Source organism: Amphiura filiformis, unplaced genomic scaffold (genome assembly GCF_039555335.1).
Source record: "Amphiura filiformis unplaced genomic scaffold, Afil_fr2py scaffold_207, whole genome shotgun sequence".
NCBI classification, from domain to species: Eukaryota; Metazoa; Echinodermata; class Ophiuroidea; order Amphilepidida; family Amphiuridae; genus Amphiura; species Amphiura filiformis.
The window spans coordinates 59,203-72,636 of NW_027305671.1; the positions used below are offsets into that span (position 1 = coordinate 59,203).

Consider the following 13,434-nt stretch of genomic DNA (forward strand, 5'->3'; position numbering starts at 1 on the left):
CAGCCTTAGACCTAACGTGATTTATACTTTTCAAATTCTAAAGTTCAATTTAAAACCCCATTTCTTTTCAATGTTGGTCTTTTCCCGCGATATTTTCAAAACAAGCCGTAGAACGTCGGGTACCATAAACTTTTTTGAAATCCATTTAGAGCAATGGGGACGCCGGACGATATGTCACAATGCGCTGAGTTAGTATTTATTCGACCATCCGCATCAAGAATTGTCCAGCAAAATAGCTATATTTGTCAGTAGGCCTATTTCAGATTTGTGTTGAAATCCTACTGTTGAAACATCACCTTATTATTTATGAACTACATGTAAGTTTTCTAAAATAGACCCAGCATATATAAATACATGCCTTGCGATTTATTTATTTATTTATTTATTTATTTATTTATTTCTTTATTTATTTATTTATTTATTTATTTATTTATTTATTTACTTTAAATTTATTTTGCAATGGATCTGAGAAGGTGTAGGCATTTAGGCCTATTATAAAACTACACATTTATTTTCAATTAGTTATTTCGTTTTGTTTGTTGAATACAAACTATTTTGTACAAGAAAATATTATTCAAAAAATCAGGTTACAGAAAGCAATTTTGAAAAGTCACTGTATCTGAAAATGTCAAGCGAATGCTGATATTCTTGGGAAGGAATGATGGTATTAAACAAAACTCAATTTACATTGTAAACCAGTTGAAATAAGATGGGAAAAAAATGTTTATAATGCTCAGAATAATGTTATGCATAAAACGTAATCGCGCCATATAACTTCGTGTAACAAAAACGGTGGACCATCATCACCTATAGAACCTATCCAATAACCGGAACGGTATAACAATAGAGGCCCTGCATCATTTTATCGACTGGCTCCAAACAAAGGATTTGAACCGGTGTCCTTCACCGTAATGGCGGAGTGCAGTTCATTCAATCAAATGTTGTCATCAACCTATTTGATCGGAGTGCAGTGTTATGTCTGTGAGACGAACTGCCACGGTAGATTGCAATCATGATTTGAGTGTCCGCCATATTTACGGGATGATACGTCACATGCAAGGCCTCTATTGAAATTTGGTGAACAGGTTGTTTTGCTATATGCCCTAAGTTGAGAATGGACCGTCCCACTCGATTTGTAAAAGGTCGCGAACCCTTTGTGGACCCAAGTAACTGCCTAAAATGAGGCAAAATTGAAAAGAAATCGTGTTTTAAATTGAACTTGGGAATTTGAAAAGTATAAATCACGTTGGGTCTAAGGCTGTGCTAACACTTTTCTTTGATGACTTTGGCAGGATTTTTTTATTTTTTCAAATATCTTAAAAATTCAAGAATCTAAGCTAATTGAACAGACAGTAATATAAATTTTGTACTATTTGTCACAATTCAATAACACATGCTAAAATGGCCCAATTTTTAAAACTACTTTACAGTGACAAATGGGTATTAACATGAAGTCGTCAAGTATTTCATCTAAAAACATCATGAGGGGACGTAGACAGACATTTTGTCTGGAATATGTTGAAGAACGTGTAAATGAAAACATCCCCCGACATATACTACTTTGAATTGCTGGATATAAACAAACATCACAACATTATTATATTAAGGCCGTGCACTCTTAGTAATTTTTATCAGCGCGCCGTCTCGGTTGAGCGATGGATGGTTGAATCTGATATTGACTCCTTCACACCCTTTTTGAAGTATATATCTTGCATCCCGGTCCTATTTGTTTGTTGAGATAATAAGTTCAAATAATTAATTATGAAGTCTACCATCATAAGCTAACATAAATGAGCTGTCATTCTAATTAATATACCGCTTTTGCCGTGTACGATGAGTGCCAAATGAATGGTATTTAGGGTTTTTTACTGCTCGAAATAGGTTTGCTTCTGGAAGTTTCTAGATAATCTTCACTAAATAATATTGATACATTTTTGCTGCTAGTCCACAATAATTTATAGCGTACTCTAAATTATGATTAAAAAAAACCAAAACAAAATGCTATATAACATTTACGTTTGAGGTCCTTAGGTTTGGACTATCATTTTGAAATTAGTTCCTCATGCAGCTAGTAATATTATTTTAATTATAAACTGAAAATGTGGAAATAATGAATTTTCATTTATAAGTAATACGTTTTTCCAGAAATTATCATCTTAAATCGCCACTTGACTTCTATAATGTACGCTTATTAATCTGAAAGGCTATGTTCTTACATGCAATTAAGTGTGTTCAAATATTATTTTTCAGAGACTTAACAATGAATAAGATTTCAGTAATTGAGATCGGCGCCTTCAAAGGATTGGACTCGCTAAGAGACCTGTAAGTAGATGACTTAAAACTCATTTTGTTTCATTTGTGCATATTTTGTATTCAAAAGTAGCATTCGCTTTTATAACAGAAATAACATTATTGTTACAGTCTATTTGTTCTGATGTTGTGTAGATGTACAAGGAGTATTGCAATGCTATTAATGTGTTAATGGCAGTCAGAGCCAGATATTTGGTATTGGTTGTTGGGCAAGCACTAAGCGAATGTTCTCAAGACAGATCCAAAAAAAAGTAAATTAGGTACTCACAAGAAATATTTTGATTCCTGGAATCTTGTTCACTCTGGTTTTGGTGAATGGTAGTGTTTCTAGATCTTATTGGCAATCTTTGTGACTGGTCTTGATGACGTCACATGGGTTGCTTGCCGATTGATGATCTGATCGTAGATTCGATCAAGTCTTCATGATGGTGTTGCCAGCGGGTTGTTTTGTTGGCCTCTTGGTCGATGACTTTGGCCTCCTCCTACCCAATTACGTGATTGTTTGTCATTGACCAAAGTCATCGACCAATATTTCTAGTGAGTACCTAATTTACTTACTTTGGTTCTGTCTTGAGCACATTTGCTTACCAGTGACGTTTATGAACGATCCTGATGAATCTGTTCAGAGGCGGGTGGGCAAGCAATTATGATAAAAAGTACCTATGAACTAAGCAAGTAACGGGTGAGATGCAGTGGCAAAGCCCCTTGAAGCTTTGTGAATTTGTTCTTTTTTTAATGACTAAGGCAATTTGTACATTGTTTGACATAGCTAATGTGGCAAGAGGCAAAATGGTATAACAGTACTTTAATGTACATACCTGGTGCCCCAGTAATTTTACTGGGGCACTAGGGGGACTTAAGGGGATTTTTGCATTTTTTTTGCGTTTTTCATTGATGTACCACTTTGTAGCTTCTACCTTTAAAAGCATGTAAGCTACATTGATACCGATGCCACCAATAGAACGAAAGGATTTTCCTCTTCATTTTGCACTTTGTCTATTTTTTTCCTCATTTCTTCTCAAAATGCAAAACAAACGCAAAAAAATGCAATGGGTGTAGTACCCCTTAAGTTATCTTATCATTCTTGTACCATATGGCACACCATTTATTTGTGGCGATATTACTTTCTTTTATTTGTCAGGATTTTATACGGCAACCAAATTTCCATGGTCAGAAGTGGTACCTTTGCAGACCTGCATAACTTAGAAAGCTTGTAAGTAGATCATTTTAGCGCTTACACTAATTATAAGTGGTAAGGAAAGAATTTAAAAAAGAGAAAAGCCGCAGTTACTGGGCCCTAGATGTAAATGAGTATAGGAGCTGTAGAACTGACTCATCATCCATGGATTTACGAGAAAGCAACCCTTATGTGGTTCTTCCCATGTGTGGTTTTTACACATACATTAATTTTTGAGTATTTTGCCACCACGAAACAGAAAGGAACAGTATTATGTGATTGCGTGATAAAGAATTTCAAATATTAAATTTCAAAATCACACCTCATTTTACTCATTTTCAGTCCACGAGATATGACCTAGTCCGCTATAAAGGCTGCGATCACATAGAAGTATACGGTATACGGCATTCGCTATACGAAATACGCTCATTCGATCAGGCTGAGTTCATACCCGAATAGTATACTTCTATGTGATCGCAGCCTAGTGCTTGATACTTCAGGTACAGCTCACTGACTGATGTATTGAATCAGCGCCCAGGATTCAGGATGAACTATCATCGTAAAAATCTCTATTACGTCAAGAACAAAAGCTAACATAGAAGTAGATTTTCAATATTCAAAAGTGTATGATATGAAAGCTGTATTGTTACACAATTACATAAATGATTCAATATTATTAGGTATGTCACAGTGGCTGCACAATAATTCTGCCACACTGTGCATGCAAGCATAACAGTGAATTGAAAAGCGCGCGCTTCAAAGTTGACCAATTTTAGAAAACATCATGTCAAAAAATGAATTTCCTCATAATGCTTCATTTATCCAAAAGTTTTGAATTTTTAATATATGGTGTGTGAAGACTTTCCGAGGCTACCATCGGGTCCGCAAAAATTAAATATCGTTTTGTTTAAGAGCTACTGCCTGTTTTTATGGATTTTTGAAGATCGCTCATAAATCAGTAAATATAGGCCTATTGAAATAAAGGGACCTACCACCATTTAGCTGAAATATTAATCTTTCTTGGCATGTAAATTATTTCCGTCGACAACGAATGACACACTTCCCTTGCCTTGAGTAAAACTAATTAAAAACAAAACATTATCAAAGAAATTTTTAGGGAGTAATTTTCCAAACCACAATAGCTCTAAGCCATTGTGTATGTCCAATGCCATACTATTTTTGTATACGCGATACAGTAGAATGGCTGTTCTTTTTACCACTTGTCTTCCCGTGTTAATCCAGATAGCAAAATGTTAATTTAAAGTCTCATTGCAAATGAATTTTTATTTTTACTTTTCGGATTTAGCTTTGAGCAATGGTGACACATACTATGTTTACAGAAAAAAATGAAATTTCTATTCCAGACATCGTCAAAATGTCAAACTTTGTATTTTTTGTATTATATTTAAGTAATTAACTGCAGTTTCTTTATTCAACATCATAACAGGTTCATACTTGACAAATTTATATGGTGAATGGATAGACTTTCATTAAATATTGAAAAAACCCAAAACTACTCATGCCTAATTTACATAATAACATCATGAATACATAATTAGCTGTAATTAGCTAATTTGCATAATTAATTACTTTTTGTGTATTTTTTGTTATCAATTGAAATAACTTTGTATACATATGTGTGCAAAAAAACCCACACCCTGATATCATGTACGGTTTTCTAATTGGCATCAATTTTGCATATTAATTAGCTGAACTTAGTCATTTTTTCACCTTTAATTTGTCTGCAGATTGGCTGAAATAGCTAAAATAGTATATTTGGTTAATTTATTATAATTATTCAATGATAGATTTTTAAATTTTGTTTTCTTTAACGAAGTACGGAAAGATAGGCATTTAACTTGTGATACTTAAATTAACGCTGCTTTTTCAAGCAAGGGTCCAAATAAACCTTCAAAATCTCGAAATGTGCCAATTTTGTCATTATAGCCATTTGTGGCAGGTTTTAATTCCATTTACGAGCATCTTAAAATTGACACTACATCACAATGCATTGACCGATTTCAATTCCGTTTTTGATTTTTGATTCTTTAATAAAGCTCATTCATGTAGAAACATTAAATAACGTGTTTCTGCTGCGCTACGTATTCATTAAATGAGGTACACGTGCACCAAATATGCCTAAATATGACCTTATGGTTTTACAGTAACTTTAAAACTCATTCGTGGTGTAAAAATAACGTTTCTGCTGCGCTTATTTTTGGGGTGATATGCCTAATATTATGGTTCAGATTTAAAAACTACAAAAATAGTTTCCGACTGTACAGTTCTTTTATAGACAGTCACACCCTGTATGATTCGCCCTTTGCACGGATCCGCCATCTTGCTACCAAAACGAGGTTCTCCCTGCAAACGCATGTGCAAAAAGTGCGCTTTTCTAGCAATGCGTCAAAGGGCTTTTGCATAGCATACGCCGCAGTTAAAGCATGCGTTTGACAGGCGTACGCACACGCACTTTACGTACATGTAGAACCTCGCTTTTAGATGACCATGCGATCGGCGAATAGCTGACAATACTTGTTCTGATCTAGCAACGTCCATTAATGCGACCATCAAATCATACCTTCCGATCATTTACCCACATTTGGAAGTGATGTTTCATTTTAGTTCCATAAAATTATAACCAGCGTGAGCGGTAAAAATTGTGTCGGCCCTTCTGCATTTTTTTTTCAAACGCTCCATAGATCTATGACCGGTTTGAATATGTCAGCTGAAATTTGAACCCGGAATAATATCAGGACTCCGCATTATCTGATTATAAGGCGCATGAGATTCCGTTGTATAAATGCAGTCACCGACATAATAAACCAATAAAGGGTCTAATTTCAGCGTCAGTTGTACTAAATATAAAGGGTACAAATGTAAGGTGGATTTGAAAAAGAAAAACAGGAAAACGTATGTTATTTCGTGATGTCCACTTGGACGTATGTAAGATACTCAGTTTTATACCTTTCGGTATGCAAATGGCAAAGACGCTGACAAAATTTCCGAAGGCTATGAATTTAAGGTGGTACTAAACCCTTTGATAAATTTGTGACTATTATTAATAATTAATAATAACACACAAGTTATGTTAGGGGCAATGAATCCAGTTACTACACTGGAATTTCAGTGACTCAAGACAAACGGTACGTTACGTTATTTATGATAAGAAAGGAGGTACCGCTAGAATGTATCTCATTTCTTAACATACCGTACATAATGAACCACGTGTCTTGAATCACTGAAATTTCAGTGAAGTAATTGGATTCTTTGCCCCTATAATATACATAACTTTTGTTACCAGTTATAGTGTAGTCATTTTTGGGGGAATGCAAATTAGTCACAAAATTTATCAGAGGGTGTAGTACGTACCACGTTAACAGTCTATTTATCGCAGTTGTTGCCACCTTGCATATTGTAGTCAAATAATTGTATGTGAACTATAAGTCCCAACACGGTTTACTTAACGAATATTAATTTGCTGGGTAAGAAAATTATGTTCTTATACAGGTAGCAACGGTTACAATGTATAATTACTGCTCGGTGCATTTGGGACTGATAGTGTCCAGTCGAGGTTAATATTAAGTTAATAGAGACTTTGCGGAATGATGTTTGAAAATTTACTTTAACTGGAACGGCAACTTCAGAAATATCGATTGGATTTCTTGCTCAAATTTACTCCAACGAGAACGTATGGTTGGTTACTGCAACAACAGCGTCTTGTCGCTTAAACTGGGGACATGTGTATCAATGTGCGTTCAAAAGAAGGGCATGTGTAAGAGCTTGTAACCGACTACATCCAAATGTCTCTCTTTTGTTTAGTCAAGTGGTTATTAGTCCCACTTCAAGACAAAAGACTCTAGCTTAAGAGCTTCGTTTGAGTAAACCTGAATGAACTCGCGATACTACTCAACATGGATTATGTCGGGACCCAGCGTTAATCTCCTTGTCATATTATTTTGAAACTAGCTATACGTTTCAATTAATATTCTTACGATAGTTATAGGCCTATATATATAATATTATTTAATAAAGGCTAGTCAGCTTTGTCAATGTCATATTCCAATTTACTTCGCAAAGCCTAATGAAATACATATTCTTATTTTCTTTCCCCTCCTTCTGAATCTCTCTCCCCCTTCCCCTCCTGTTTCCCCATCCCTACCTTCTCCTTATTTTCCCCTCCTTCTCCCCTCTATTTGTACTCGCTCTCTCAAACTTGACCCTCCTATAATTACCCACTCGCACTCCTGTTTCCCCCTCCCCAGTGATTTTGTCAGAGTTTTTCTATTAGGAGGGTGTGGGCCGATTCTCAAAGGAAAACGTTTTTACAAAAATGGGCTTAAAATGGCAGAAAAAGGCCTAAAAGCGTAAAATATCACGGCGGCCAGCATCCAAAAGGGGAGGGTCAAGAAGGAAGACAAGATGTCCCACGGGGGAGCCCCCCCCCCCCTGGCTACCAGCAAAGCAACTCCCTGTCCACTTCCAATGCCCTCCCTCTCCTCCTCCGTACCCCCTCTCTTACCAGGCACAACCTATGACATGTTATATATAAAAATGTTATGCACCTGCTTTACTCTTCCAGAAGTATCGTATACTGCTGGCTCAAGTAAAACCAGACCATTTTACGGGAACTTAATCCCTTGGCGTTGAAGTCAAGCTAAAAACTTGGTTCCGCAAACTGATTTGGTGTACGCCATGAGCACACACAAATGTATATATCAAGTGTGACGTTTGGAACAAAAATTATTTTGATCTAATTCAATCAATAATTTTCAGCAACATGTAGCATGTTTTTTACCCAAACCAAATTAGATTTCCAATAATTGGTCTATTAACTGGATAATACCGCGTGTCCCAATAAAAGGTTACATGTAGATTTTTGAAAATAATCTAGGTTAATGTTAACAAATATAGATATCCTTCTCATGGCATAATCTATGTACCCTGTACTAGTAGTCCTGTGAATGTCAAGTTCACACCCTACGTACTTATCCCGCATTCCAGACATTCCTGACCAAGCTCTTTACGTGACATAATGCAACACGAGGTTCATTATACCACCGTCACAGTCATGTGCATTTGGCGGGGCACTTGAGTAGGCCCAGCTATAGCATGGCAGATACAGTATTTTATTCTGATAAACAAAGAATAAAACTAGTTTTATTTCAAGAGTTCAGTCAGAAATGTAAAAATAAACAGCATCGATTTCAAGTCAACAAAATCCAAGCAAGGCCTACATGCGAAAGATTGTTATTCATTTCACCTTGTTGATGACACTGACCATGCTGACAGGAGTTACAGCGTGCAGGACTGCTTTCACCAAAAACGTGTTCTTTTCTAATGACCATCTTCCTTTATTGTTACCACCAAGTGTCAAGAAGCTCTAAAACTTATTTATTTTCAGTGTGCAATATTGAGTTTTTCAATATGTTTCTTTTGTGCAATAAATTCAACAATGAAAAATTAGAGAAACATAAAAAGTAATAAAGAAAAAATCTGAAAACAAAGTCGTGCTTGTGTTCAACTTTCGCTGTGCGATATTTTGATGGTTAGCCACTCTTGACACCCCTATCATCTTGCGCTCCTAAGTTAAGTTGCTTTGAAGATACGGAATTGAAACTTGGCAAACAGTTACAAGAAAGATGAATAAATGATATCTGAAAAAATGCGGTTAATTTTCTACATGTAACCTTTTTATGGGACACCTTGTACATAAGTGGTAATTATGTAGTCTATGTGGCAAACTATTGTTCTAAATTATGACGTATTTCATCATAATTTACGGCACACTATAGATTCTCGCGTTAACTTTAACTTCAAGCGGCTTTAATGGCAGAGTGGTTTTGAATACATAATCCTCTATAATCCTCTAGACGTTAAAGTTTGTGGTTTCTAACTTCATTTCGCAAGGTCTCTAATAACCCGTCAAACCAGTAGGCGGATAATCACCATATCATTTCTATTTGACGTTTGATATCTTTTGACATGTTTCTTCATGTGGCTATTCCAGTTGAAAGCCATACGCCCCCTATGGTAGACATCACCTTAGTGTGAAATTCAAATGTGGTTTATACCTGAATGTGTGACTCCATTTGAAATCTACACTCCCTGTGTGGAAGATTAATGTCACGTCTTCCATTGGGGATGTATAACATGTATAATGAATTTCACCTGGAATAGCCCATTTTAAGTCTAATTCCTACTACTGTAGTACACAATAGTATAAGACAATAAATATAATCAGGTGGCCAGTCTTGGCAAACCATGTAAAGCAACATAATCCCGTCACGTATAAATATCATTCAACCGTCACGGTTGTTTGATGTATATAGAATTGGCTTCATTATTAACTAAATGCAAACTATAGATGGCGCTATTTATCCAAAATCATATTTCTTTATTTGCAAGGAGTAGGTGATTAATGCTGCCATTAAAACAGCTGGAGTAGGTGATACAAGCAACAAGGAAATTTTATAAACATATTTTATCAAACAATAAAAGGAATGGAATTATTTATATTAAAAGCTTGAAAGAGTAATTTCCAGTAAATAAATAGCGCCACCAATTTTGTCATTAATAGATACATTTTATATCCGAAAAAGCTTTAAAAAATACTATAAAAGTAAATTAATTTTGTAAAAGAGGGAAGTTAAAGTTGAGAATGACTCAAAAGCATCTGTATACATTAGCATGATATCACTTTTAGCGATTTACGCCTAAATTTTGGTTGTACATGATGTTCCTACTTGGGTGATTTTTAAACTCTTTGTTACAATATTCCTACTTTGTCGATGTTATGACAAATTCTTACTTTGGCGATGTTATATGATGCGTATTTTTTTTCCACAGGCATTTGTTTGACAATAATATTACCAAGATAGAACCAGGGGCTTTTACGGGATTAATTAACACAACATTCCTGTAAGTTCTAATATATTTCACGTGTCTCGCGCTTATAATGTGCCCATCCGCATTTATATAGTATGCGCATACCTACATAAAAAATCTCGTTCCCGTCCAAGCTGTCCACATCATCCAATCCATAATATATATACTTCCTTTCTTGCCAAGATTGTATCACACTTATCATCACTCAACACCCTTTCTAGTGTTATTTATCAGTTGACCTAGTTGTCCGATTGTTACTATCTATCAACGACCACTTGATCTTCTCTTTCACATATTTCCAGTCGGTTCTGCTTTTAATCATAACACCTTACTTTGCAGTTTCTAAGTGAAATAATGACATACTGCTTCATCTTTCACTTTAAGTTTGAAGTAGATTGATCTCTCCATTTAATTAAGTTTGCTCGGTCATTTCACTCAGTATCATTACTTGCAATTTAACATTAATTAAGTGCTAAATTCAATCCGATATATTATTAGAAACAACGACGACAATACACGTAATGTTTGTTACAGAGGTATTATAGGTTTTGTGGCTCGGGGTAAGAATATAATGCACTATTCGGGAAATTACCTATTCTAATCAAGCTTTTCTTCCCAGCTTTTTGACCGTTTATTATAAAGCGAATTTCAAAAAATCAAAATTATTTGATATCAGAAGGGCATCCCTCGTATTCAGAATGCAATTCGATATGGCTGATGTGGTCTCATTTCCTAGAAAAAATACTGTGCAAACGTTGCTATCCGAGCCGAATATAAGAAAAGTGTGTATGAAAAGAAAAGAAAGGAATACAACACAAAGATTATTTTAATATTTTTGGTAAGGGGTGCGCCATGCATACATCGTGTGTTTTGTAAAATAAACTGCTCAAATAAAGAAAGTCCGCAGTCATACAACCCATCCTACACCAAAACCTGATCTTATTATGACAATTTGATTGATACGGTCGTATGCAGAATCTTGTTAGCTCCAATTTGATACCCAATTTGCTACCAAACACTCAAAAGTGACAAAGGTTGATACCAGTTTATGGCATTTGGTGCATTTTCGAAAGTTGCAAATCAAAACGAAGCACGCGGTCGAAATGGCTTAGCGTGGCAATATGGTCAACCTTGCTTGCCCACGATGGGCCCCTGTCCACTATCCCAAATGCGCGCTTTATTCAATTGTCAATTTAAAACGCATGGATTGCTACAGTGATTTACTGATGAATACTAGAGCACGATGCGATCGATATGACCTAGCGGTTGTTTCGGGCTATGTCAATATGTCAATGGTCGTGCTCTGCCATTCACCTCTACAGATTTTTAATTTGCAACTTTTGAAAATGCACCAAATTTCATATACTGCTATCAATCTCTATGAATTTAAGATTTCGGTAGCAAATTTGGTACCAAATTGCAGCTAACAAGATTCTGCACACGACCTTATCAATCAAATTGTCATAACAAGATTAGGGTTTGGTGTAGGACGGGTTACATGACTGCGGACTTTCTTTATTTGAGGTGTTTATTAACAATGCATTAGAGATGTAACAGGCTTAATTTGTTTGAATTCTACCCCAGCAGTATAATAAGCGTGCTGCACTCATCACATGTGTGTACAATCATAGATTATCAAAGAAGGCATTTTTATAGAATTACGAGCCCCGTTCTTTGATAATCTGTGGTGCAGTGCAGAGGAACAGCTGTTATGATGACGTAATGAAGTGCAGTGCAATACATTCGCAAATAATGTACACGCATCGCTATGGTAATTCTGTTATATCACTACTTCTACGGCGAGTTGTCAAGCAATCATATGGATAGCAATAATATTTTGTTATTTGTGCATGTTTATAATTAAATTTTTAAACAAAAAATACCATCATCGCCATCTTCTTTATTTTTCTCGTATTTAAATACAGTGACCTTGAAAAGAACAACCTTAAGAAATTGGAACGTGGAATGTTTCGGGGGCTTCCAAAACTTGACTGGCTGTGAGTATCAGTATTAAACCTTTTCTTAAACATGTCACAAAATCTGTTTCCTCTCTAAAAAAGAAAAGAAATATATTATACGGCCCCGACCTACCAGATCTTTTTTATTTTGGGATATATTATTTGCTGTAAGTACTTAAAATCGAAAGGTTTAGCCCGTGTTTCCACACACAATGTAGGATGATACAATAGGTTGATTTTCGTTTAGTTTTTGAATTACGAAAAAGCTATAACAGTAATCCTTCTAAATGACGATTTACTAATCCAGCCAAAGAATATTAAGAGAACCACTCCAATCAACAGCACAGAGTGTTATTCATGGATGAAAATGTTCACATAATCATTTTGTCGGCGAGTTACAAATTGTAGATCAATGATTAATACCTTCATTTCAAATTCTTGTGTTTTTACAGTAATCTGAAAGGAACACCTATCGAAGACATTGAGGAAGGAACATTTTTTTATTTTTTTATGATTACAACTTTGTAAGTAATAATAATTATCATAATTATTAACGTCACCTCTGTAGTGGCACTGGTAGGTGTTGGTTATTGACTTTTCAGTAGCTGTTCTTGCCCGATACATGCGTTGTCAATGACGACAGGTAGTAATAACCATGCATGATCTCCATTGTGTCTGCTTGATGTACGCTGACATCATTTTAATCTGGAAAAATACTTTCGGCATCAGCGAACGGTGAGAAACAATTAAATAAAGTCTTATACAGGCTGATACAAACTCTAACAAGTCAATTTGTACCAAAATTCCTTCCCAATAACAATATGCATGATGCATAACAATAGATGCACTTCAAGTTCAGAGGTTAAGCCATCTCCTTTGTTATGCAATACGCATACTGAATAGTGGGAAGGGATTTCGGTCCAAATCGACATCCGGTAGAGTGACCTTAAACTTTAAGTTAAAGGTGCGTATTAACAAATCTTGTACTTTTTCTGACGTCACTGTCAATCAAATTCCCTACCACCCTAGATTGGTTAATAGCGCGTTAAAGGAAGGTCAATTCATCTGGTGCCAATCAGAGAAAAGGAATCGCGAGAAATG

At 35.5% G+C, this 13,434-nt stretch overlaps 1 protein-coding gene across 1 annotated transcript in view; it reads left to right on the top strand.

The window, feature by feature from the left end:
- The window catches only part of LOC140145303 (uncharacterized), a 45,886-nt gene extending 33,025 nt beyond the window's left edge, over nt 1-12,861 (top strand). The window contains exons 4-8 of the mRNA XM_072167062.1: nt 2,251-2,322; nt 3,452-3,523; nt 10,337-10,408; nt 12,301-12,372; nt 12,786-12,861. Coding sequence (XP_072023163.1) covers nt 2,251-2,322; nt 3,452-3,523; nt 10,337-10,408; nt 12,301-12,372; nt 12,786-12,861 — 364 coding nt within the window. The remainder of the gene's footprint in view (nt 1-2,250; nt 2,323-3,451; nt 3,524-10,336; nt 10,409-12,300; nt 12,373-12,785) is intronic.
- Nucleotides 12,862-13,434: the final 573 nt, after the last annotated feature.